Source organism: Scyliorhinus torazame, chromosome 18 (assembly GCF_047496885.1).
Source record: "Scyliorhinus torazame isolate Kashiwa2021f chromosome 18, sScyTor2.1, whole genome shotgun sequence".
Lineage (NCBI taxonomy): Eukaryota > Metazoa > Chordata > Chondrichthyes > Carcharhiniformes > Scyliorhinidae > Scyliorhinus > Scyliorhinus torazame.
Window position 1 is genome coordinate 109,655,738 of NC_092724.1, and position 26,176 is coordinate 109,681,913.

At 44.7% G+C, this 26,176-nt stretch overlaps 1 protein-coding gene across 1 annotated transcript in view; it reads left to right on the forward strand.

The window, feature by feature from the left end:
* The first annotated feature begins 8,146 nt into the window (after window positions 1-8,146).
* LOC140395408 (phosphoinositide-interacting protein-like) overlaps window positions 8,147-26,176 on the forward strand; it is a 34,413-nt gene continuing 16,383 nt past the window's right edge. Inside the window, exons 1-3 of the mRNA XM_072483132.1 lie at window positions 8,147-8,344; window positions 20,464-21,415; window positions 23,497-23,538. Coding sequence (XP_072339233.1) covers window positions 20,469-20,900 — 432 coding nt within the window. The 5' untranslated portion in view covers window positions 8,147-8,344; window positions 20,464-20,468 and the 3' untranslated portion in view covers window positions 20,901-21,415; window positions 23,497-23,538. The remainder of the gene's footprint in view (window positions 8,345-20,463; window positions 21,416-23,496; window positions 23,539-26,176) is intronic.

Here is a 26,176-nt window from a genome sequence, read left to right on the forward strand (position 1 = left end):
CTCTACCCTGGGAAAAAGCCTATGACTATCAAATCTGTCTATGCCCCTCATAATTTTGTAGACCTCTATCAGATCGCCCCTCAACCTCCTTCGTTCCAGTGAGAACAAACCAAGTTTATGCAACCTCTCCTCATAACTAATGCCCTCCATAGCAGGCAACATCCTGGTAAATCTCTTCTGCACTCTCTCTAAAGCATCCACATCCTTCTGGTTGTGTGGCGACCAGAATTAAACACTATACTCAAAGTGTGGCCTAACTAAGGTTCTATACAGCTGCAACATGACTTGCCAATTTTTATACTCAATGCCCCAGCCAATGAAGGCAAGCATGCCTTATGCCTTCTTGACTACCTTCTCCACCTGTGTTGCCCCTTTCAGTGACCTGTGGACCTGTACACCTAGATCTCTCTGACTGTCAATACTCTTAAGGGTTCTACCTTTAATATTTTAGTACCATTCACTGTATATTCCCTACCTGTATTAGACCTTCCAAAATGCATTACCTCACATTTGTCTGGATTAAACTCCATCTGTCATCTTGCCGTCCAAGTCTCCAAACGATCTAAATCCTGCTGTATCCTCTGACAGTCCTCACTGCTATCTACAATTCCAGCAAATTATGTGTTGTCCGCAAACTTACTAATCAGACCAGTTACATTTTCCTCCAAATCATTTATATATACTACAAACAGCAAAGGTCCCAGCACTGAACCTGCGTTACACCACTAGTCACAGCCTTCCAATCAGAAAAGCACTCTTCCATTGCTACTCTCTGCCTTCTATGACCTAGCCAGTTCTGTATCCACCTTGCCAGCTCACCTTTGATCCCGTGTGACTTCACCTTTTGTACCAGTCTGCCATGAGGGACCTTGTCAAAGGCCTTACAAAGTCCATATAGACAACATCCACTGCTCTACCTGCATCAATCATCTTTGTGACCTCCTCGAAAAACTCTATCAAGTTCGTGAGACACGACCTCCCCTTCACAAAACTGTGCTGCCTCTCACTAATACATCCATTTGCTTCCAAATGGGAGTAGATCCTGTCTTGAAGAATTCTCTCCAGTAATTTCCCTACCACTGACGTAAGGCTCACTGGCCTGTAGTTCCCTAGATTATCCTTGCTACCCTTTTGAAACAAAGGAAAAACATTGGCTATTCTCCAGTCCTCCAGGACATCTCCAAAGATTTCTGTCAAGGCCCCAGCAATTTCCTCTCTAGCCTCCTTCAGTATTCTGGGGTAGATCCCATCAGGCCCTGGGGACTTAATTACCTTAATATTTTTCAAGACGCCCAACACCTTGTCTTTTTGGATCTCAATGTGACCCAGGCTATCTACACACCCTTCTCCAGACTCAATTTACCAATTCCTTCTCTTTGGTGAATACTGATGCAAAGTATTCATTTTGTACCTCGCCCATTTCCTCTGGCTCCACACATAGATTCCCTCCCCTGTCCTTCAGTGGGCCAACTGTTTCCCTGGCTACCCTCTTGCTTTTTATGTACGTGTAAAAAGCCTTGGGATTTTCCTTAACCCTATTTACCAATGACTTTTTGTGACCGCTTTTAGCCCTCCTGACTCCTTGCTTAAGTTCCTTCTTGCTTTCCTTATATTCCACACAGGCTTCATCTGTTCCCAGCCTTCTAGCCCAGACAAATGCCTCCTTTTTCTTTTTGACGAGGCGTACAATATCTCTCGTTAGCCAAGGTTCTTTAAATTTGCCATATTTATCCTTCTTCCTCACAGGAACATGCTGGTCCTAAATTCTTTTCAACTGACATTTGAAAGCCTCCCACATGTCAGATGTTGATTTACCCTCAAACATCCGCCCCCAATCTAGGTTCTTCAGTTCCCGCCTAATATTGTTATAATTAGCCTTCCCCCAATTTAGCACATTCATCCTAGGACCACTCTTATCCTTGTCCACCAGCACTTTAAAACTTACTGAATTGTGGTCACTGTTCCCGAAATGCTCCCCTACTGAAACTTCTACCACCTGGCCGGGCTCATTCCCCAATACCAGGTCCAGTACAGCCCCTTCCCTAGTTGGACTATCTACATATTGTTTTAAGAAGCCCTCCTGGATGCTCCTTACAAACTCTGCCCCATCCAAGCCCCTAGCGCTAAGTGAGTCCCAGTCAATATTGGGGAAGTTAAAGTCTTCCATCACAACAACCCTATTGCTTTTACTCCTTTCCAACATCTGTCTACCTATCTGTTCCTCTATCTCCCACTGGCTGTTGGGAGGCCTGTAGTAAACCTGCAACATTGTGACTGCACCCTTCTTATTCCTGATCTCTACCCATATAGCCTCGCTGCCCTCTGAGGTGTCCTCCCACAGTACAGCTGTGATATTCTCCCTAACCAGTAGCACAATTCCTCTACCCCTTTTATATCCCGCCTGAAACATATAAATCCTGGAACGTTTAGCTGCCAATCCTGTCCTTCCCTCAACCCCAGTCTCTATAATGGCAACAACATCTTGGTTCCAAGTACTAATCCAAGCTCTATGTTCATCTGCCTTACCTGTTATACTTCTTGCATTGAAACATATGCACTTCAAGCCACCAGTCCTGCTGTTTTCAGCAACATCTCCCTGCCTGCTCTTCCTCAGAGCCATACTGGCCCTATCTCCTAGTTCTCCCTCAATCTTTTCACCTTCTGGCCTATTGCTCCAGCACCCACCCCTCTGCCATACTAGCTTAAACCCTCCCGTGTGACACTAGCAAACCTCGCGGCCAGGATATTTATGCCTCTCCAGTTTAGATGCAACCCGTCACACCTGCCCCGGAAGAGCTCCCAGTGGTCCAGATAACTGAAACCTTCCCTCCTACACCAGCTGTTTAGCTGCTCTATCTTCCTATTTCTAGCCTCACTGGCACGTGGCATAGGGAGTAATCACGAGATTACACCCTTGAGTACAGTCTGCCAAATTGAAGGAAGTGCAAGGAAAATGCTGCTTCACCTGAAAGGAGTGTTTGGGGCCTTGGACAGTGAGGAGGGAGAAGATAAAGAGTGTTTCACTTTCAGCGACTGCATGGGAAGATGCCGCGGGAAGGGGATGAAGGGTTGGGGGCGATGGAGGAGTAAGCCATAGTGTCACAGAGGGAGTGGACTCTGCAGAATGCTGACAAGGGAATGAAGGGAAAATGTGTTTCATGGTGGCATTGTGCTGGATTTGGTGGAAATGGTGGAGGATGATCCTTTGAATGCGGAAGCTGTGGGGTGAAAAGTGAAGACAAGGGGAACGGATCATGGTTCTGGGAGGTAGTGGAAAGGATGAGGGCAGAGGTACAGGAGTCGAGTCGCACATGGCTTGTCAACCCGAGTTGGGGAACAACCTCAGTTGAGGAAAACGGCAGACATATCAGGAGTACTGTTTTCAAAGGCAGCATCACTGGAACAGATGCAACAGAGGCGGAGGAACTGGGGGAATGGGATGGAGTACTTACAGGGGGCAGAGTGTGTTTGTAATGGATATTGGTGGGCTGTCTATCACCAGAAATGGAGAGAGAGGTCAAGGAAGGGAGGGGTAGTGTCGGTAATGGAGGGTGAGAGAAGGGTGGAAATTGGAAGAAAAATGAAAAATCTGTCCAGGTCCAGAGGAGAGTATGAAGTGGCACCAATACAGTCATCACCGGAGTGGAAAAAAGCGATGTGGGAGAGGGAGGGAGGGAGGGAGATTCCATCCCTTTCCTCTATTAACTGTAGTGAAATCATAAACACAGTTTAAAAGGAACAGGTTTATGATTTTGTAACACCCAGTACACACAGGAACTCTTTTGCCCCAAGTGAGGAATATCATCCCAAAAATATAATTAGATTAACATTTCACATTAAATGGTGTTTATATAGTGGCTTTCGCAACTTCAGGATTTCCCAAAGCATTTTACAGCTATTGAAGTACCTTTGAAGTGTAATCATGTCAGAAATGCACTGAGCCATGAGGATGCAGAAACAGAGAAAGGGAAAAGAAATGCATTCTGGAATCAGTTTATTATCAATTTATGAACCAAGATCAAATAGAGAGTGGGTGGGGCAAGTTAATAATTTAAGCGGGTCCTTTATCCTAATGTTATAGCTGCTGGTAACAGTGGAATCATTTATGGCAGACAAAGAGCCCTTTCAGCCCATCCAGTCAATGCTGAATTTTTGTATCCTCCACTCTATCCCCTTAGCCCTATATAAAAAGCTTTTCCTCTAGGAGAACCAGTTCAGAACTTGCTCATATTAATATTCAGTGGGGGGTTATTTCCAAGTATAATTAGTCTGAGTTTGGCATAACATAGGGTTCATTTATTAAGAATAATTGTTAAGCTTAAAAATGATTTTCAAAGTATCATTTGTCACATTCATGGGCTTAGTTTTAATACAGGCTAGTGCCTGCTTAGAGTGATGCAGGTTTGGCAAACCCATTTGATGCTGTTAGTTTCAAATCACTTTCCGCCAGGAAGAATGGAATCAGAGACAGGTTCATGTACACTCATAGAGCTCTGCTCACTGTCATCATGTGGTGCCTTTTTAATATGATGAACTGTCCCTTTTTTCCAAGGTTTAATGATCAAGAACCACAAATCTCATGTCTAATTGGTTCGTTTGCCAATCCTGTTATTCACAAAACCTATAAGAGAAAGCAGGGTCTTACATTTAAAGCTCGACTCAGATGAAATGCTCAAACCTGTCCAAGAATCTGCAGTCTAACATTTCCATTTGCCGCATTAAACGTCCTGGCAAACTTTAAATTCTCTTACTGTTGCTTTCATGGCATGTTATGGTCATGTCAGACGGTGGATTTATGCGCCCAGTTGTAAGGCAGGCGTTGCCACTGTAGCCACCTGGGTTTGGCCACTTCTCCAAAATGGAGATCCGCTAAGAATGCAGGGAAATTCAGTCAAACGCTGGAAAAACAAGCAGGTGCAAAGTTTCCTGTATATCAGAACTTGCAGGAACCCAGACAGCACTGAAACTAACAACCATCTACATACTGACGAGCGATCCCCGGGAACAATTGGAAACAGTTAAGATTTACAAGGCCAAGTCAGACTCCTCGGCGCCAGCAGGAGCCAAGACAAAGGAAGGCCAACGGACACTTAGGAACCGCCCAGCGATCAGGGAACAGCTCCAGTATTGGCGAAATTGTTCCAAGTGATCAGAACTTAGTCCAATCACTTGGAACCAGGTATGGGATCCGTCCAAAAGGACGCGAAGCCCCTGGGGACTATAAAATAGAGCCCTCAAGTTCAATTTGTCCTTCTTGGCAGGGTCTCTCAGCAGCTCGAAACAACCCTTGACAGTGACCGGCCTAGTAGCTGCATCAACCAAGTAAGTCTCCAGTCAACGCACGCTACGAGATAGGCACCCCTAGCTACCAGTCGATACCAACTTTGAAGCCTGCAGACTCAGAATCGAACGAAAGGCCATTTGTTCCCCTGACCTGGAGGGCCAGTTCCAAAGCTAAGTATAGGCCTTTTAGTGTTAGGGATAGTCTAGTAAGTAGAGTTTTATGCATGAGTAGTGATTGACTGTGTATAATAAATGTGTTTTGATTTGAATCTTACTAACTGATGTATTGAGTTATTGATCAGCACTTGAACTTGAACCTCGTGGTGGTATCATAAAGATACCTGGTGACTCTAGAGCAAAGGTTATAGAAACAGAGCAAATTAAGTAAAGACACAATGAGCAACATTTAAGAGCCAACCAAAAGTTACCAACACCGCCAATGATAAACAAGTGGCTTCTATCGTGGTGGCCAATCCACAACACCAGTTTATGGCTTGGTACCAATTGGAAAATCTACCTCCATCCTTCAGAAATCGAGTAAAAGCTTCCCGAACTAATTTCCCTTGGGGCCAGTGCATATGTCTTAGAGAAGGAGCTTTCAACTCATTAGTTTGGCCTAGATATAAATCCTGAGAGTGAAGGAACAACCCATCCTTTAAAAAAAACGCAATTGTTCTTGCTGAGTAAGCGTCCACAATCCAATTTGCCTGTAATTTGCTTTTAGATATCAGAGAAACAGCAAGTCAAGATTCGGACCATTCTGAGCTACTTCTGAATAATAATAATAATTTTTATTAGTGTCACAAGTAGGCTTACACTAACACTGCAATGAAGTTACTGTGAAAATCCCCTAGTCGCCACCCTCCGGCGCCTGTTCGGGTACACCGAGGGAGAATTCAGAATATCCAATTTACCTAACAAGCACAACTTTCGGGACTTGTGGGAGGAAGCCGGAGCACCCGGAGGAAACCCACACTATGGGAGGAAACCGAAGCACCCGGTGGAAACCCACACAGACACCGGGACAACATGCAGACTCTGCACAGACAGTGACCCAAGCCGGAATCGAACCTGGGAACCTGGAGCTGTGAAGCAACTGTGCTAGCCACTGTGCTACCATGCTGCCCCAATGTCACCTATTCTTTGACAATTTACTTTAATTAAACAAGTGAGTGCATTAGGTGGGAAATGGAGCGCCGATCAAGTGGGTGGTTTTTCCTGAATGGTATAAAGTTTGTGGGAAAATGCAAAATTGTTCATTTTGGCGAGAAGAATAAAAAAGAATCATATTATCTAAATGGTGAGAGGTTGCAGATGCAGAGGGATCATTTTTGTTCATTTCATTATTTCATTTGCATGTCCTCGTACATGAATGAGAACAGGTGAGTTTGCAGGTACAGCAAGTAATTAGGAAAGCTAATCGAATGCTATAATTTATTGCAAGGGGAATTGAATACAAAAACAGGGAGGTTACGCTTCTGTTGTACAGGGCATTAGTGAGACCACATTTGAAGTACTGTGGTCACCTTACTTAAGGAAGGATGTAAATACGTTAGAAGCTGTTCAGAGAAGGTTCACTAACCTAATACCAGGAATGGGTAGCTTGGCTCATAATGAAAGGTTGGACAGGCTAGACTCTACCCTACCCACAGGAGTTTAAAAAAGTAAGAGGTGACTTGATTGACACATATAAGGTCCTGAGGGGGCCATACAGGGTGGATCTGGAAAGGATATTTCCTCTTGTAGGGGAATCTAGAACTAGGGGGTCACTGTTTAAAATTGAGTTGCTCATTTAAGACAGAGAGTAGGAGAATTTGTTTTCTCTCAGAGAGTTGTGAATCTTTGGAACTCTTCTTCAAAGGACATTGGAAGTAGAGTCTTCAAACGTTTCCAAGGCAGATAGATAGATTCTTGATAAGCAAGATAGAGATGACAGGTTTGAGGGCGGGGGGGGCGGGGGGGGGGGAGGCGGTGGCGGGTAAGCACGAGGTTAAATTCAGGACAGCCATGATCCTATTGAATGGCAGGGCAGGCTCAAAGATCCCAGTGGTCTCCTCTTCCTCACCCATATGGAGTGTTGCTGGAGTAGTGCAGAAAAGTCCTTGGGCGCAATTCTCCCATCGGGAGTCTAAGTGCCAGTGGCAGAATGAAAACCGGAGTGTTTCACTCCGACGTCGGAGCCCGCTCACAGCCCCCTATTCTCCCGCCCCCAGGGGGCTAGGAGCGGCGTTGCGTCACTTACGCACGGCGGGCATTGCCGCCGCATAAAAGCGGCGATAAATGACGCGGCCGGCGTCGCATAACTGGCGCCACCCGCGCATGCGTGGTTCCCCTCCTTCCCAAGATGTCGGATAGATCTTGCGAGGCGGCGGAACAAAGGAGGTCCTCCTTCAGAGAGGCCGGCCCGCCGATCGGTGGGCACCGATCGGGGGCCAGACCCCATTTGAGGGCCCCCCCCGGTGCAGGAACCCCCCTCGCCCCCTCCCCCCCACAGGCTGCCCCCCCCCCCCCCAGCGTTCCTGCGCTGTTCCCGCCGGCAGCGACCAGGTGTGGACGGCGCCGGTGGGAACCCGTCGTATTGGGCAGGCCGCTCGGCCCATTCGGGCCGGAGAATCGCCGCTCGCCCGTTACAAACGGTTTGGGGGGGGAGAATTCCGCCCATGAGACCTGACCAGGGAGTGTATAATGCTGATGAAAAGTTAGGGAAATTTCTTATTCATTCGATTGTAGCAATAACTTAGGAAGTGTGTCACCAACAACAACAAAAAGAACCCGAAGAAGCGTTCAGTCAAGCTGCAGTTCCCAATCTGAGGGCAGGCCATCGATGATGTAATTGAGTTCCTCCGCCCTGGGGAAGGGCTTCCCTGTCGGCTCTTCACATTATGAAGCCTCGCTGTTCAGCATGTCTGGCTCTCTGGCATTGAGTTGGTCCGAGCTTTCCTGTGCGAGACACTGATCAGAGGGGCACACTCACAGCCTTTGGCCCCTTTTCGTTTTAAATCAGAGGCGGACCCTGGAGCGGGAAAGAGGGAGAAGGCTGCTGGAAAAGTGGTGAAATAAAGTGAGTATCTCTTGCGAGGCGTGGCTACTGTGGGAAAGTAATGCGGAGAGAGGGAGGGGGAGAGAGAGGGGGAGAGGGAGCAGCAACTCTAGAGATGGGCTGAGGGGCAGAGGGAAGTCATCGCCAGTGAATTGGCCACGGGAGTCAGAGCTGCTCACAGGATGGGGGTGTGTGTGTGGGGAACAGGAGCACCACACTGGCGTGTGGCCACTCGGCTTCTTTTAAACAATCGCCGAGCACATTTTAACGACCTAATGTTTTTTAGTACAGAAATAAAGGCTGGCACTGAAATGGTTAATGTTAGGCTGAATGGAGATTCACAACTTCTAAACATCCTGCAATGCAATCGAAGTAAGAGACTGGTCGCCAGAATGGGATAAATGATCTAGGTCTTCGAGACCAGGGCCAGGATCCCCACCCTGCTGCAATCTCAAAGACAGGTCCAGGGTGTGGGTGGGGCTGGTAGACAAACTGAGTGAAGTCTGACCCAGGTGCCAGTGTGAGCTGACTGAGCCACCTGCATTTGGCACGGCCAAAGGTGAAACCGTGAGAGTGCCATGGGGGCATTGATTGCAGATGTGTCGAGCTGCCCCTCCGTGCCGTTTACTCCGTGAAGCTGCCTTTGTGGGGATGTCAATAAGGGCTGCAGAGCGCGATGCAATAAATGCTGGTCTCATCCCATAAATTATTATTTTTGTTAAGAAGTGGGAGCCTGTGCAGAAGCCACTGCGACCCAATGCAAATATTTCTAAGGCGGAGAAGTGAGCATACGTGAGCTGGAAACTGGCTACCGCGCCCAAAGCTTCTCCAATAATAAATCATGGAATCTTACTGAAGTCAAAATTGGCCAGTTGCAAAATAATTGGTCAATTGGAGCAGGTTTGCAGCGTAAATCAATATATGACATTGAGGAAGCTATCAGTGTAGTTAAAACACAGCTGTATTTGTAAATATGCCTTGTATCTATATATCTCCCATCCCCCAGTAAGCATTCTCTGGCGATAAAAAAAAACATTGACCCCACACAAACAACTTGCATTTATATAGTTCCTTTAACATGGTAAATGCCCCCAGGCTGCTTCACATGAACGTAAGCAGACAACAATTGGCATGGAGCCACCGGAGGAGATATTTGGACAGATGGTCAACGTGTTAGGTTTTAAAGATTATCTTAAAGTGTGTGTGTGTGTGTGGGGGGGGGGGGGGGGAGGAAGAAAGGTGAAGCCCTTCAGACCTAGAAAGCTGACAGTCTGACCTGGGATGAAGCAAAATAAATGGGGAATTTGTCGGAGGTCAGATTTAGAGGAACGTAGTATTCTCGGAGGGTTGTCGTCCTGGAGGAGGTTTCAGCGATGGGGAAGAGCAAGTTTGTGGGAGATTTGAAAGGGAGGATAGAAATTTTGAAACGTGAGGCATTGCTAGATTGAAAGCTGATGTGGGTCAGTGAGCACAGGAGTGAAGGGAGGACGAGTAGGGGGTAGGATATGGGCAGCAAAGTTCTAAAAGAACTGAAATTTCTTAGAGCAGAAGATGGAGGCCAGTCTGGAGAGCATTGAATAGTCGAGTGTGGAGGGGACTGGTTTTATCCAGTGGATGATTTGATGTGGAAAGGAACCACATTACCATAGTAGGAGCGAGCGGACCTGGTGATGAGGAGGATGTGGCATTGGAAGCTGAGCTCAGGGTCCAACAGAACACCAAGGTTTCCAACAGTCTTATTCAGCCTTAGAAAGAGGCCAGGAAGGGTGATGGAATCAGTGGCTAAGGAACAGATTTTCAACAATCCTGAGGTGAACAGGCACTCTGAAAGGCATTTTGAAATGCATGAATTATTGGTAATGGTGTGACGATTCACAGACACCAGTTCCTTAGGTAGCAGGGCAGGTAGATACACTGGTTAAGAAGGCATATGGTACACTTGCCTAGACAGACACAGAGTTCAAGAGCAGGGAGGCTCTGCTGGAACTGTATAAAATGGTGGTTTGGCCACAACTGGAGTGTTGTGTGCAGTTCTGGAATCCACATTATAGGAGGGATGTGACAGCACTGGAAAGGGTGCCGAAGAGATTTACCAGGATGTTCCCAGGGCTGGAGAACCTTAGTTATGAATAGAAATTGGATAGACTTTGCTTGTTTTCCTTGGAGCAGAGGAGACTGAGGGCGCACATGATTGGGATGTATAAAATTATGAGGGGCATGAATAGAGTAGACAGGAACAAACACTTTATCCTTGGTGGATGGGCCAATGACCAGAGGGCATAGATTTAAGATAAGGGGAAGACGGTTTAGAGGGGGTGTGAGAAAAATCTTTTTTATCCAGAGGGTGGTGGGAGTTTGGAGTTTGCTGCTTGAAGGGTGGTGGAGGCAACAATTTGTGAAGTAGTTAAATGTGCACTTGCGATCCCAGGGCATAAAAGGCTATGGGCCAAGTTTTGGGAAGTAGGGTTAGAATAGTTAGGTGGTTGTTTTTGACCGTTGCAGACTCAATGGGCCGAAGGGCCTTTTCTGTGCTGTTTGACTCTACGACTAATGAACTTGGAAAAGTTATGCAATCTGGAGTGGATAAAAGGCTTGCTTATGATAAAAACATTGGACTTGTTTTGGAAAATGTTTCAATATGAGGCACCTTGCTTATGTCGCTCCAGATATCAAGAAGGCCTCTGCCCTGCTGTATACCTGATCATCGCTGAATACATTCAAGCTGAGATAGACAGATTTTTGGTATCTCAGGGAATTGAGGGACATGGGGAATGAGTGGGAAAATGGTTTTGAGGCACAAGATCAGTCATGATCATATTGAATGGCAGAGCAGGCTCAACGGGTCATATGATCTACTCCTGCTCCTATTCCTTGTGTTCGTGTGACCTAAAGTCTGTATTTCATGTAGCAGAAAGGGTTATACAATACGCATGGTATAGTTTCACTCATCGTTATAATCAGTCAAATTATCAACGCAGCTCTTATACAGTGGAGGCTGCTTTGTATCAACACACAGTATTCAGTATAGCTGTGTGTATGATTCAACTTTGATCTGATTGCATGTAGATGTAATGTTTTGAAGGCACAGCATTTGTATTAGACAATTAGTCGGAAGATCAATTTCTAAACTTCCTCGGCAATGCATTTCTCTACGGTCATATTCCATGTCAATTCTGTAAACTTTTAGTCCATTGACCACTTTGCCTGATTGTTCTGCAGAATAGGGCTGTTATAACTGTAACAACCTGTGTTTGTACAGCACGTATATCATAGAGATAAATATCAGAGGGAAAGGGAGAATGATAATCAAAAAATTCTATCCATTACTGAAGAACTTTCAACAACAAGTTGCATTTCCATAATTTCTTTGATTCTGCAAACTTCGAGCATGCGGTGTGTGACTGCACTGTTAAATATTGCTTTCCTCTGGATTTTGGTTTTGATTTAGATTTGGAAATGATTGGTAGAACCAAATACATTTTCCTGGAACCACATTTAACATTTTAAGTATTCAAAATCGTCAACCCTGCACTTCCCTCACTGGTTAAATTTGTACAATTGATGTTGTAAACTTCTGCTAACCTGTCACGGTACATTTAAATTTAGCTATATTGACAATTTATGGGGCTGATTTGATGGTCTGTGTAAAGGTGATGTCTTAAACCACCATCAGTTTTGAATAGTTCGTCATTGAAGATGCTGATGCCTTGCTACAAGCCCTCACTGTCAACATCTGCCTTGTAACCCTCCCCAATTGAATATTCCACCACCAGCACTGTTCTAATGCATGTATCCACAATTTGTCACATCCCAAGGTCACTACCTAACATTTTCAGATTTCAATTAGCTTTGTTCTTACATCTCATTTTCTTAACAATACCAATAATGAAAAATCACTATTAAAACACCAAATATGGTGTGAATGAAAAAATGCTTTAAAAAGCTGAAAACCAAACTAGATGATATCTAAAAATAAATCCAATTTATTTACATCAAAGCAAGACTTTGAAGATTTTGTCAGTAACAACACAGCTATATCAACGTGTATTGTTCACCTTTCTGTGGTGTTTGAAGTAGTGGGGAGAGTGGAGGCTGCTTAGGTAGTGCTCAGTAGTGACAGAACTCAAGTCAGTTGAAACCCATTGAACAAAACAGACAAGCTCATCATCTGGGGCATAACATTTCACTGAATTAGAATTTTTCTAAATTGCATGAGTTGATCCACTTTTTGATCAGTTTAGGTTTTTAAAATATCGCTCAAAGCCATTATCCCTTCATGTGATTATGCAGGAAAAAGGATGTGCACTTGTAATAGAAATGCAAATCTTTGGTATCCAAGTGCAGCCCTCAGCTATAGTTCTCAGAGAGAGTCGTCTTCTGATTACCTCATCTTGTAAAACAATTTCCTTGTCAAAGATTCATAATTAATGAGTCTTGTACAGAATTAAGTCAACGTTTTAAACTAAATGTTCATGGTTTTTAAACTATTATTAAAATATAATATCCCTTAGATCCAAGGCTGCTTGACATCCCATGATAAAATTCATAATCCTCTGTACGAACCATGCGTAGTACAATTATCTGATCAAATACCACAATTATGCACAGCGAGTGTTGGTTGCAGTGAAAATGCCAGATTTTGAGTTAAACTGAGTGATAACCAACTCACTTAACTTAATTCTCGCATTCTCCTTCCAGAAGTAAATTGATTATAATTCATTAGATGTGATAGTTTACAAACTTCCTGCTTCCCTTGATAGCTTACCTAAATACAATTTCTTATTTTGAATAATCAGTAACTGTATGTATCAGATGGGGAATATTCTCATTCTTATAGAGGGGTCTGCATAGCACCTTAAACCAGCTATGTTAAGCTGGTGTAACTGATAATCTTCATCTCTGTCACAGTCTGAAATCACTCCATTGTGTTTGCTTTTTCTTAGGTTATAAAGAGTGATGTTACTAGGAGCCATTTTATTCTGTTGCCAATTTGCTTATTTTGCTACTGTCACATGGACGTTGATGCTAAAACATGGAATCCATGATGACTGCATCATTTAAGCATTATTGATTCTGACGTAACCATTGCGAGTTTACCACAGTACCAATCTAAATTTGGTTACCGTGAAAAAACACTGCCATTGCTTATTCTGGAACAGTGTGTCAAGACATTTGCCAAAGTGCATATGTGTATATATTTTCTTGTCAGTTGAGTGCTAATTTGTGCTATTAAGGAAGAATTATCTTCATGGTTAAGTGTTTGATGGTCTATTTCTCTTTGCATAATGTGATGATGTAAATCCTCTGAAAACAGAATATTAAGTGCCTGTATGTGACATGAAGGTTACAAAAATATTGCAGGACTCTTTCAGTTCCTAGAAAACAATTATATAGAATGTACAGGTCAATCAACCAACTGTCCAATGTTCCACAGAAGCCTCCTTCAAACCCTCTTCATAGAATTTTCAGAGAATTTACAGTGCAGGAGGCCATTGGGCCCATCGAGTTTGCACTGGCTCTTGGAAAGAGCACCAAGACCACGCCTCCACCCTTTACCCGTAACCCCAGCTAACCCTTTTGGACAATAAGGGCAATTTATCATGGCCAATCCACCTAACCTGCACATCTTTGGCCTGTGGGAGGAAACCGGAGCACCCGGAGGAAACCCACGCAGACACGGGGAGAACGTGCAAACTCCGCACAGACAGTGACCCAAGTCGGGAATCGAACCTGGAACCCTGGAGCTGTGAAGCAACTGTGCTAACCACTGTGCGGCCGTCATCTAACTCTTATCAGTATAACGTTTTATTCCTTTTTCCCTCACAAGTTTACACAGCATCATCTTAAATGTATCAGTGTTTTACACCTCAAATACCCCTTAAGGTAGCGAGGCCCATAATTCAACCATTCTCTGGGTAGAGACGTTTCTCTTGGATTCCCAGTATGATTGACAGTCATCCAGACTCGAAAAATTAGCTCCCTTTTCTCTCCACAGATGCTGCTAGACCTGCGGAGATCGTCCAATATTTTCTGTTTATGTCCCGGTATGATTTATTCATCTTGTACTTATGGTCCTCCATTTTGGTCCCGTCCCCCCACTCCCCACCAACCATATTTTCTACATCTACTGTACCAAACCTCTTCATTATCTTTGCTAAGATCATAAGACCTTTGTAATAACCTGCACAGAGACCTGAGGTTGGCTTGATTGTTTTCCCCGTGTGGCTCGGGGAATATGAGCTCCCCCGCCAACTACAGGGCCATTGCCTTGTGTGTATAAGGTCAGCCAGGATAGGAACCAACCCCAGAGAGAGTAAAGTCTGATGGGCCCCTTTGTACATAGTACATGTTATAAGTACGTGTTATGAATAAACGTCTTCTTAATGTTACTCGTCTGACTCCTTTTTGCCTTTATTAAAACCTTGATCATGTCAAGCTTCTTTTATCTTTAGAAAAGAACCCCAGCCTATTCAATCTTTCCTGATAGGTGTAACCTCTCAGTTCTGTTGCCATGTTTTTAAATCCTTCCTATACCTGCTCCAGTGTCTCAATATTTTTTTATATGAGACTAGAACTGTAAACAGTGTGGTCTACTAAAGCTTTCAAACAAGTTTAATATAACATCCCCCCCCCTTTCCAATTCTATTCCTCTAGAAATGAATCCCAGTGCTGAGTTTTTTTAATGGACTTGCTAAATTGAATCCCGTATACCCAGATCCCTCTGCTCCTCTATCACATTGAGACATTTATATTCCAACAGGTATGAGCTTTCATTCATCTCCCTACCAAAATGTACCACCTCATATTTATCCATGGTGAAGTTCATTCACCAATTACACACCCACTTAATGCCTTCTGGTATTTTGTTGCATTCCCCCTCAGTATTAACTATAACCTGCTTCCCCTCTACAAACCCCCAAAATATTTGTTGAATGCTGTGTAAGAGAGAGAAATCAGAGATATAGAAGGTGCAAAGGAATTAAAGAGAGGAAAATATAAAGGTGGTCTTACAATGAAAACAATTCCTACTTCAAAATACCTTCCTCAAATACCAAGATGAATAAAAAGTGTTTGGGTCTGTTGCATTTATTAACTATGAAAGGAATGCATATTTTGGCAATAAGGTTTCAGTGGGTTATACATCCTCCTCCATACAGCACTGCTACCATCACTTTATTATCTCACACAATCTCTACATCAATCCTGTCAATATATCAGATTTGCATTCAAAATAAACACAACTTTACATAATTTCTCCAAATTGTTCTGCTAATGAGGCTGAAGGATATCACAGTTCAGAAATAGAGAGCACTTTTAAAATTTCCATATTCAATGCCAGCATTCAAACATGCTCATTCAGCAAAGATGAATGCTACAGAATTTGACAGCATAGTGCCAATGATGTCAGCAGTACCAAAGCCCAGAGACTCAATGGTGGCTGAGGGAAAGACTGGCTCCAGATTCTTCCTTTACTGAGTAAATGAACACCGAGTTATAACAATCATTGCTTGCCATGTTATCCATGGCTTGGTTTCATGAGGGCATGTTTACAGGCCTTTGCTGCGGCCCTTACAAATAGGAGGAGGAGGAGCTTGAAGGGAGGATGGATCTGGGACACTTTCACTCTTGATGGTAGTCTGTGAGCAGCTCATCAAACTCCGGTTACCTTAAAATCTCATCCTCACATCGCTTTTGCTCCACAAGTCCCAACTTTGCAAGCCCAAGGAGACATGTGGTCTACATGGTAGCGTGGTCCCCTTCAGAGGCAATCCTTCACAGGCCACGTGCCCCACCTGGAGCCTATAGGGACGGAACATGCAAACCTCAGCCTATCGGGAGTCTCGGCACGGACCTGGCTGTTGGGGTATCATCAGAGTAAGCTTGGGAGTCGAGGGAACTAGACCTGTGTTGTGAGTTGTACTGTTCTGTATATAAAGTTCTTCTTTGTTAACTAAATTACCTTTGTGATTTAGCATTGCCTTGTCGTTTTCCTTCATTGTTTTCCCTCGTACTACAACAGTCTACCCTTGCTCTTACTTATATTCTTCTATTCCTCTGCTGTGTAACATTATAGCATCCTCTTGGCCAATATCTTGAAATAAAAGACACCACAGAAAGCTTTTCCGTACCAACTTTACCCAACAACACTTGCAATAATACTTACAGAACTTAACTAGTCACCTTTGGGCATTCCATTAGTGCCTCTCTTGCATCTGCCTTCAACTGTCCTTGGGCTCTTACACCATAGAATCATAGAATTTACAGTGCCGAAGGAGGCCATTCAGTCCATCGAGTCTGCACCAGCCCTTGGAAAGAGCACCCTACCTAAGTCCACACCTCCACCCTATGCCCAAAACCGTGTTAACCTTTTTTTTTGGGACACTAAGGGCAATTTAGCATAGCCAATCCACCTAACCTGCACATCTTTGGACTGTGGGAGGAAACCGGAGCACCCAGAGGAAACCCATGCAGACACACGGAGAACATGCAGACTCCGCACAGACAGTGACCCAAGCCGGGAATCGAACCAGGTACCCTGAAGTTGTGAAGCAACTGTGCTAACCACTGTGCTACCGTGCTGCCCAGTGCTACTCCATTAGCTGCAACCTGGCTGGTGGATTGTTGCTGACTTTCACTAGGGGGAGACTGTAAAGGCCGGGCTTCAGACTGCATTACCTTGGCATGGGAAGCAACAGTCTGTGTTGGCTGCCCGAGAGGCAACAGCAAGGGCATTGGTGGAGTGGCAGCGATGGGAGCAGGAATACTGTCACAATGGAGTCTGCCCGGCAATCCTAGTAGTCTGTTTGAGGACAGATTGCGGACTGCTGTGAGGGATTGATGTGGAGCATTGGGATTTGAGCATTGGTACCTGCAGCCATTATGGCAACTCTGAGCCTATGTGGGACAAAACTGGTCTTGTTTGTCAGCAAATCTGAATTCTGTGTGTGGTTTGAGCCTCCATTGTAGCACACGGACGTTGAGTGGCTTCTGCGTGTGTCAGCTAGTAGGCACTGCAACAGAACTAGGCCCACAAGTGCTGTCATGGCGATGACCAGCTCTTTCACACTGGAAAGGGCAGACCCCAAGCTGTGTGCAAACTCTTGTGCGAAATTGGAACTAGACTCTTCCATGCTCCTTGACGGTGACAACAAGTTCATGGTAGGCATGTCAGTGCATCCAACACTGTGACCATCTCTGTGAACATACACGTTAGCTTTCTCCTGTATGCTGCTCCATCAAAGTCCTCATCCGAGTCCTCTGCAGAAGACTTGGCTCGCAATCTCACCCATCAGAGAGTTGGCCTGGATGCAACCCACTCTTGCCTAATGGCACACTACAATGCTATCCCACCGCCTAAGGTATGCACAGTTCAAGAACCTGAGCTGAGGCTGAGAGTGCTGCTCTTGCTCATGCCCTTCATGGTGAGGCTACACCATGGGTGACTGTCTGTGCGGAGTCTGATCGTTCTCCCCGTGTCTGCGTGGGTTTCCTCCGGGTGCTCCGGTTTCCTCCCACAAGTCACGAAAGACGTGCTATTCGGTCATTTGGACATTCTGAATTCTCCCACTGTGTACCCGAACAGGCGCCGGAATGTGGCGACTAGGGGTTTTTCACAGTAATATCATTGCAGTGTTAATGTAAACCTACTTGTGACAATAAAGATTATTATTGAAAAGGAGGATGGGGCGGAAAACAAGAGGTGTATGGCGACACCATATGCAGCTTTAACTTCATGCCATATAGGAGGAAAAGGGTAAAGTAGGATTTAAGAAGGGGAATAAGCCAGGAGCATACCATCAAACTGAAAGTTTTACCTGCACCGCAGTCACTTATGGTCTTAAGGTACAGCAGCATCTGCTCCAAAGAGCTTGGAGCTGTCCCGTCAGTTCACTGTTGTTCATTCTGCCATGTATCGTAGCTGAATAGCTGGAAGTATGTGAAAGCTGTGATATGTGGGATTGAGGGTTGCAGCATTGGTAAGTGTGCGAAGGTGAGGTGGAGCATAATCAATGCTAACCATGGGTCCTGATTGCTGTTTGATGAGGCTCTGATATATTGAACAGTGTGAGAGGTCACTGGTACAGTAGACTGATGCTATTAAAAGATTCCTTCACTGACCTTGACGCCTTGGGGTTGTTGAAGCTTTTGTGGCACTGCAGCCAGGTACTGTGGGCCAGACTTTGGAATTCACCTCCCTGGACACCTATTCCCATTCCCTTTGTGGGTTATACCTTGAGGGCTTCCTAGTTCCCTGAAAAAACATCAGCTCGCTGTTCCCATTTCAAGCTCCTGGAATAAGGCTTTGAGTGCAGCATCAGAGAACCTGGGAACCCTCTCTCTGACCTGTTGCTCCATTGCTGATGTTTATTTTAGTCTTCGGCCTTCCCTCAAAGACATTCACAAACAGCAACTGAAGCCTAATTGTACCTCCCCTTTAAGAAGCAGGCTGCCTTTAAGAATTGCAAGTTGGTCATGTTCACAAGGCGTGGGCCTGGTCCCCTGCTGGATGCGTAAACAGGCAGCGGCATGTTTCATGCTGAGAAACCCAGCACAATCATAGTGGTGAGCGGGCAGCACAAAGTATTGTGGTCTGGGTGCTGATTAATATTGCATTATGATTCTGTGAATGAATTTAATCAAAATTTTAGCCTGTGGAGGTCAATCTCCTTTACCCTGCCCCAGCAGAACAACCTAGCTCAGTGTCTCAGAAAATGATCATCCATTGTATATGTTTGACTTTTTACCCTTCCTACCCATGTAGTCTCATAGCATCTTGAATTCAGGCTGTCAGTTTTGCGCAAATTTGAACAAATTTATGGGCAGTTTTGCAGAATGCACTCACAACTCTGAGGAAGTGGGTTATGACTGCTTGATCTGCTCTCAAACCCATCTCTTACCGTCATTCAAGAAAATCGCTGTTCATCTTTTCACTTTCCACTACATTTAGCACTGGATCCCACTGATCCTTTTTCAAAGTAACTTTGCTGGTCTTTATATTGCAGAAAGCATAATAAGTCACATCAAGCATTCTATATCCTCCAACTGATCAAAAAAACACAGCTTTTATTAGTTAACTCATTCAGCAGTTGTTGAACAGTATGGTGGATGGATCAGACCATCAAAGGATACGGTATGCTATGCAGAATGTTCAAATACTAATTAGCTCAAGGTAGGATTCACACATTGATTAATTGCTCCTGCATTGTAGAAGCCATGATATTCTCACTAACAGCATGGCATTGAGGTTGTTTCATTGTTTGCTCCGCTCTCCCCGAGTAAATATTATCCCTGATGTGACAAGCCATTCGCTACAGACTGAACGTCTGATATTGAAAGCAACTTTCAGCATTTGAAATGGCACTTTTTTCAAAAATACTATAGGCTGGGTTATAATAATTGAACCTAGAGCAAAAAAATTAAACTGTGTGCTTCTTTTGGTTAACCAAATAAACAAAATCGACGGACTGTGGGATAAATTCAAAATGCGGTTCTTTAAAGGGATATTGCATCAAGGTGAACAGAATCGCCAAGGAAACTTAAAACATCAAAACAAAATGTGATTAATGGGATTGATAATGCTCCACCGTCCCCATGATGTTAAGCAGTGTGTTTGCGCCATTTGTATACTCATCAATGCCTCAGTACAAAGCAGGTGGATGGTTGCAGCTTGCTGAAGTTCCTGTTTAAGCTAGGCTTAAATTCAGAGGTTTCATCCAGCTGTATAATCTAATTTGGTTGAATAAATATGACAGCATGTGCCCATTGATTTGCTTATTCATTATGTTCTGAGAAGGTATGCAGTTCATTTCCATTTTGGTTTCTGAGGGGGGGATTGTTAGCACCCTATTCTGATGATACAATTATTCAGCATTGGTGGTGAGGTATTTTGTATATCTACATCCGTGTCTGAAAAATATTTAGACATTGAGAAATATATCAAAATGAGGAACTTATGTCAGAAGGATATGGAACATATGGAATAAAATGGCAATGTGACATTTAATGAATTTCATTTGCTCGATGAGCATTAAAGAAACTGGATGACTTCTTACGATGAATATCCTCATTTTCTCAACTGTATTCTCTGTCAATGTAGCCAGTGCTCACATTCAATAATGTGCCTGTTTGTTTAAACACAGATTTCATGCTGGCGTCCACTCCAGACCCAATGATGACATCAAGTTCAACTGAGAACACCGATCTGGGCATACGATTATGTTCTGAGTCCAAAGATCTGTTGACCAGCCATACAGGAAGCACCTACTACAGCAGTTCCAGAAGTGTATCCATTTGGACCTCAGCGCCACAGACTGCCTGGGAAATCTACCACAAGCCAATTTTTGTCATGTCAGTTGGAGGGGCTTTTTTCTTTTTGGGGTCCATAATGACTGGCTTGTATTTTGCGCAGATCACAAAGAAAACATGTAACGTGCTGGGGCCTGCATTTCTGTCCATTGGGATGATGTTTCTTGTATTTGGATTAGTCTGGCTGCCGATCCTCAAAGAGAAACGAAAACAAAAGTCCATGTCAAGGTACTTACGGAACCATAAACCACCATCGTTCTTTAACCTGTGAAACAAAACTGAATTACAGAGAAGCTTACTGCTGAACTAATGACTTCCGTGAATGGATGTCTCCTGATGTTCACTGTAATCCACATTTACCTGGACCCGTGGGAGTTAATGGAGGTCTATTTCACTACATCCTTATGTATTCCTTGGTATCAGTGAAGCTGGTTGGAAAGAAAAAAAAAACTTGCATTTATAATGCAACTTTTGTGATGTGAGGACATTTCAAAGTGCTGTATAGCCAATTAAGAATAGTCACAATGATAGATCGTAGCACATGGGATAATGTAACAATATGACCGTTAATGAACTTTATTCATTCGATGATCATCGAAAAAAATGGATGCCTTCTTTCAATGGATAACTTAATTTTTTTCAACATTTCTACTTGGTTGAACTTTAAATAATTTAATTGTTTGGCTTTCCGGGCCAATCCAGTTCTGTCTGTAAAGCTGTTTTAAGCAACAAACTAACTAAGGACCAAGAATTGTTGCATCACAAGTCTATCGAGTTATCTAGTATGTAAGCAAATAGTTTCTGAAGTCATGAAATTAACCATGCTGGTAAAAGGTTATCATTTATGACATAAAGTTATTTGTAAATATTGTCATAGAAATAAGTCAGTGAATCAACAGGTGACATGGTAGAAATGCATGCTTCACATGGTGCATATCTTCGGATGTCTCAGGCTGAGACAAAAACATGCATCAAGCCAAAAATTGCATCTAATCATTTAAAACCTGCCTCGCTCCATTGGAAATTATCCGTGCACAATGATGTGTAAACCCTTATTTCAAATGCTTGCACTCCGATATGTTTGTCCAAGAATCACTCAAGTTCGTCCATCATATCCAATGGGATTTCTAATGAGACATCACGTTTGCTACAGCATCTGCTGTTAGAATCAATATGATGCAATTCTCTTAGTTCTTAAGTGGGTAAATGATTGACCATTGCACAGAATGCCTTAACATTAATCTAAAATAAATCATAAACACATCTATTTGAAGCATGAATTGGACATTCCAACAATATTGTTCATTTACATAACACATTTAACATTGGAACATATTGGAGTATCGCTGAAAAAAATACAATTTGCCAAAGCTTTTGTCTTGCACTCATCAGGACAATCGCAGGAATACCAATATTAAGGAAACATCAACATAATACTGTATTAGAAGAGATTGCTGATTGGTTGGCAAGTGGGCTCTGATTGGTAGAGGCATTGCCAAGGAGAACACACTGACAGTTAATTGCCAAGCATTATTTGAAAATTCGAACCAGGCAGTTTGATTTTTTATGTTCTTTCAGTCTGCCATGAACATGGCCCTGTTTGTTAATATATGTAGCTTCCAGTACAGTTGGGCTCACAGTGTGATGCATTTGTGTGAACTGAAAGGTACATGCGTTCATGCACAAGGCCCTGTTCTTTGCAGACAGAAAGAAAATGTACACACAGTCAACTGCCATGCATTGGTTGAAACTTTAAACCAGGCAGCTTGGCTCTGATTGGTGAAGGCATTGCCCTGAAGAATGAGCCTGTGAGTGATGATCACTTATTTTGTTTAGCTGAAACAGAGGCAATGTGCATACATGTTCTTTTCGCCTGCAAAGTACAGGGCTTTGTGTATGAATATATGTACCTTCCAGTACACACACATGCATCACACTGTGAGCCCAACTGTAGTGGAAGCTACATATATTAATACACAGGGCCATGTTCACGACAGACTGAAAGAACATAAAGAGTCAAACTGCCTGGTTCAAATTTTCAAATAATGCTTGCCAATTAACTATCAGTCACCATTAACTGGTGCACTCTCTATGGCAACACCTCAGCCAATCAGAATCCACTTGCCAATCAATCCGCACTATTGGAGAGGTGGTGGCGTAGTGGTATTGTCACTGGACTAGTAATCCAGAGATCCAGAGCACTCCCCGGTTCCCAGGTTCAAATCCCACCGCTGCAGATGATGAAATTGGAATTCAATAAAAATCTGCAATTAAAAGCCTAATGCTGACCATGAAACCATTGCCGATTGTCGTAAAAACCCATCTGGTTCAGTAATGTTCTTTAGGGGTGGAAATCTGCTGTCCTTACCTGGCCTGGCCGACATGTGACTCCAGACCCACAGCAATGTGGTTGACTGTTAACTGCCCCTCAAGGGCAATTAGGGATGGGCAATGAATGCTGGCACCGCCTGCGATGCTAACATCCCATGAACAAATTTTTTTAAAGCTATCTTCTCATACAATACTGCTGTTCCCCGAACATTGGTATTCTCGCGAATTGTCCTGATGAGGCCAGATGAAAAACTTTGACAAAATTTCTTTTTTCAGCAATGCCAAAGCTCTGTACTACCAAATGACGAGAGGAATATATCCTATGGCGCTTCACCAAAGCATCACCAAAATTTGACAAAAAAATCTTCATGGCTTCCTTACATCTTAGGTGAAAAAAGATTAAAGCTGCACACATTTCAGTTTTAGTGAAATTCAATAATCCTCAGCTAAGAAATAAAATAAGTAATAAAAAAATGACACAAAGTATAATCAGATTTACAAACTTATCCAATTTTTCTGTTTTTTTGTTTGAACAGAGTGAAGGTTAGAATTTGAGATTTCATCTGTGATTTCCACAGGTAGGTTTGGGAAGAACTATAACACAAAATACTTGAAAAAAATTTTGCCCCATGTTGAGAGGAGTATTTATTTGATTGGATGATGATATTCTTCCTTTCCAACTGTTAGCTTTCAGTTTCCTTATACCACACACTGACGGCCCAGCTCGGAATCCACACAGGGTGACAGTGCAGGAGCCAGTTTTTATTTACTCTTTCATGGGATGTGGGCATTACTGCCAAACTTGTTGCCCATCCCTAACTGCCCTTGAACTGAGTGGCTTGCCGCACCATTTCAGAGGGCAGTTGAGAGTTTCTGTGGGCCTGGAGACACTTGTAGGCCAGACCATGTAAGCTCAGCAGATTTTCATGACCAAAGGAGATTTGTGAGCCAGATGGGTTTTTACAGCAATCGACAATAGTTTCATGATCACCATTACTGAGACTAGCATTTCAATTCCAGATTTATTAATTTATTAATCCCACCAGATGCCGTGGGGGAATATGAACTCTTGGCCCCAGAACATTAGCCTGGTCCTCTGGATTACTAGTCCAGTGACATTACCATATGCCACCATCTCTTTTTATGAAAGGTGTCTCCCCAAAACGTTGTGCGTGCCTTCTGGAGTAATACTTTCTTTGCTAGTTTTCATCTTGGAATCTAAAACTGGCTGCAGATTTTACCTTGCCTCCGCCTCACATAACAATCAATACTACCCCCCCCCCCCCCCCTCCCATGGCAGCTCTGAACTAGTGGGCAAAAGTCAAGTACTCACAACATGAGAAATCAAAATCAGGGGTGGGATTCTCCGCAATCGGCGCGATGTCCGCCGACCGGCGCCAAAAACGGCGCGAATCTGTCCGGCATCGCACCGCCCCAAAGGTGCGGAATTCTCCGCATCTTGGGGGGGCCTAGCGCTCACCTTGAGGGTCTAGGCCCGCGCCGGACTGATTTCCGCCCTGCCAGCTGGCGGGAAAGGCCTTTGGTGCTCCGCCAGCTGGCGCGGAAATGACTTTGCCGTGCGGCGCATGCGCGGGAGCGTCAGTGGCCGCTCACGGCATCCCCACGCATGTGCGGTGGAGGGGGTCTCTTCCGCCTCCGCCATAGTGGAGACCATGGGGAAGGCGGAAGGAAAAGAGTGCCCACACGGCACAGGCCCGCCCGCGGATCGGTGGGCCCCGATCGCGGGCCATACCACCGTGGGGGCACCCCCCGGGGCCAGATCGCCCCACGCCCCCCCCAGTACCCCAGAGCCCGCCCGCGCCGCCATGTCCCGCCGTTCGAAAGGTGGTTCAATCCACGCCGGCTGGCGCGGGTTGACAACGGCGGGACTTTGGCCCATCGCGGACCGGAGAATCGCCGGGGGATTTCTGCCGACCGGCGTGGCCTGATTCCCGCCCCCGCCGAATCTCCGGTGGCGGAGAATTCGGGACACGGCGGGGGCGGGATTCACGCCGGCCCCCGGCGATTCTCCGACCCGGCGGGGGGTCGGAGAATCGCGCCGTCGCGCCCCTGAAGTCTACACCTTAGTACTCTGGACTGGTTTGGGTTAAGTCATTAATTCTATCATAGTCATAAGAATATCTTTTTCAACTTTGAACAGTGATTTTTTTTTTACTTTAAGCACTGAGGAACAATGTGATTTTAATGTTTGGCTTCCAGAGAGAATCATAACTTTTCTCAGTTTATATTCTTGTATCTATTGCCGTACTGGCAATAAGATTGGGCAGAATTCTTCAACCCTTCCCGCTGGCGATATCTTCCACTCCCACCAAAGTTGAACGCCACTATGAGTTCCGCAAAGGTGGCACGGGTGAGGAATGTAAATCGCCATCAACTTCGGAGGGTCCGGAAGCTAACAGCGAGCCGTCTCCACCAAGGAAAAACCCACTGCGGGTGTAGGGGGGGGGGGGGGGTGGGACTAGAGAATTCCGACCATTGTTCTATTGTATTGTTTCCTATCCTTTTTTTTGCGCTAAAAATATCTCGCCAATATATGGAACGTAATTGCCTTCTGAGTGTTTTAAAAGTAGGTACTTGACCCTGTGTCTACAATAAGACTCCTGCTTGATCTTTCTGGTTGTGTTCATCTGCTGTTTAGTGCCATTTGCTATTTATTTCCTGCCTGACAGATACTCAAAGAAAATGACCCATAGGCCTTTAGTACATCCACTCTGTTGTGGACTAATTTAGTTGATCTCAGCCAAGATGTTGTGAGCACACTGTAATTGGTCTTAGTGTCACTTGCTTTGGAAGGAAAAGATCAAGCCAGGATCCCACTTCTTGGGCTGGAGTCTCTGGGCGGGATTCTCCGAAATGGAGGCAGAGTGTTTGCGCCGTCGTGAACGCCGTAGAGGTTGACGACGGCGCAAAACGGCCCCTATCCCAACCGAATCAGGGCCCGATAATGGGCTAGGAGCAGCGCGCGCCAGGCCTTGGCGCCGCGTAAAGGCAGCGCCGCATACATGATGCGGCCAGCGCCGCATAACTGGCGTCACCCATGCATGCGCGGGTTGGCCGGCGCCAACCCGCGCATGCGTGGTTGCCGTCCTCTCCGAGTCCGCCCCGCAAGAAGATGTCTGATGGATCTTGCGGGGCTGCAGAAGAAAGGAGGTCCTCCTTCAGAGAGGACGGCCCGACGATCGGTGGGCATTGATC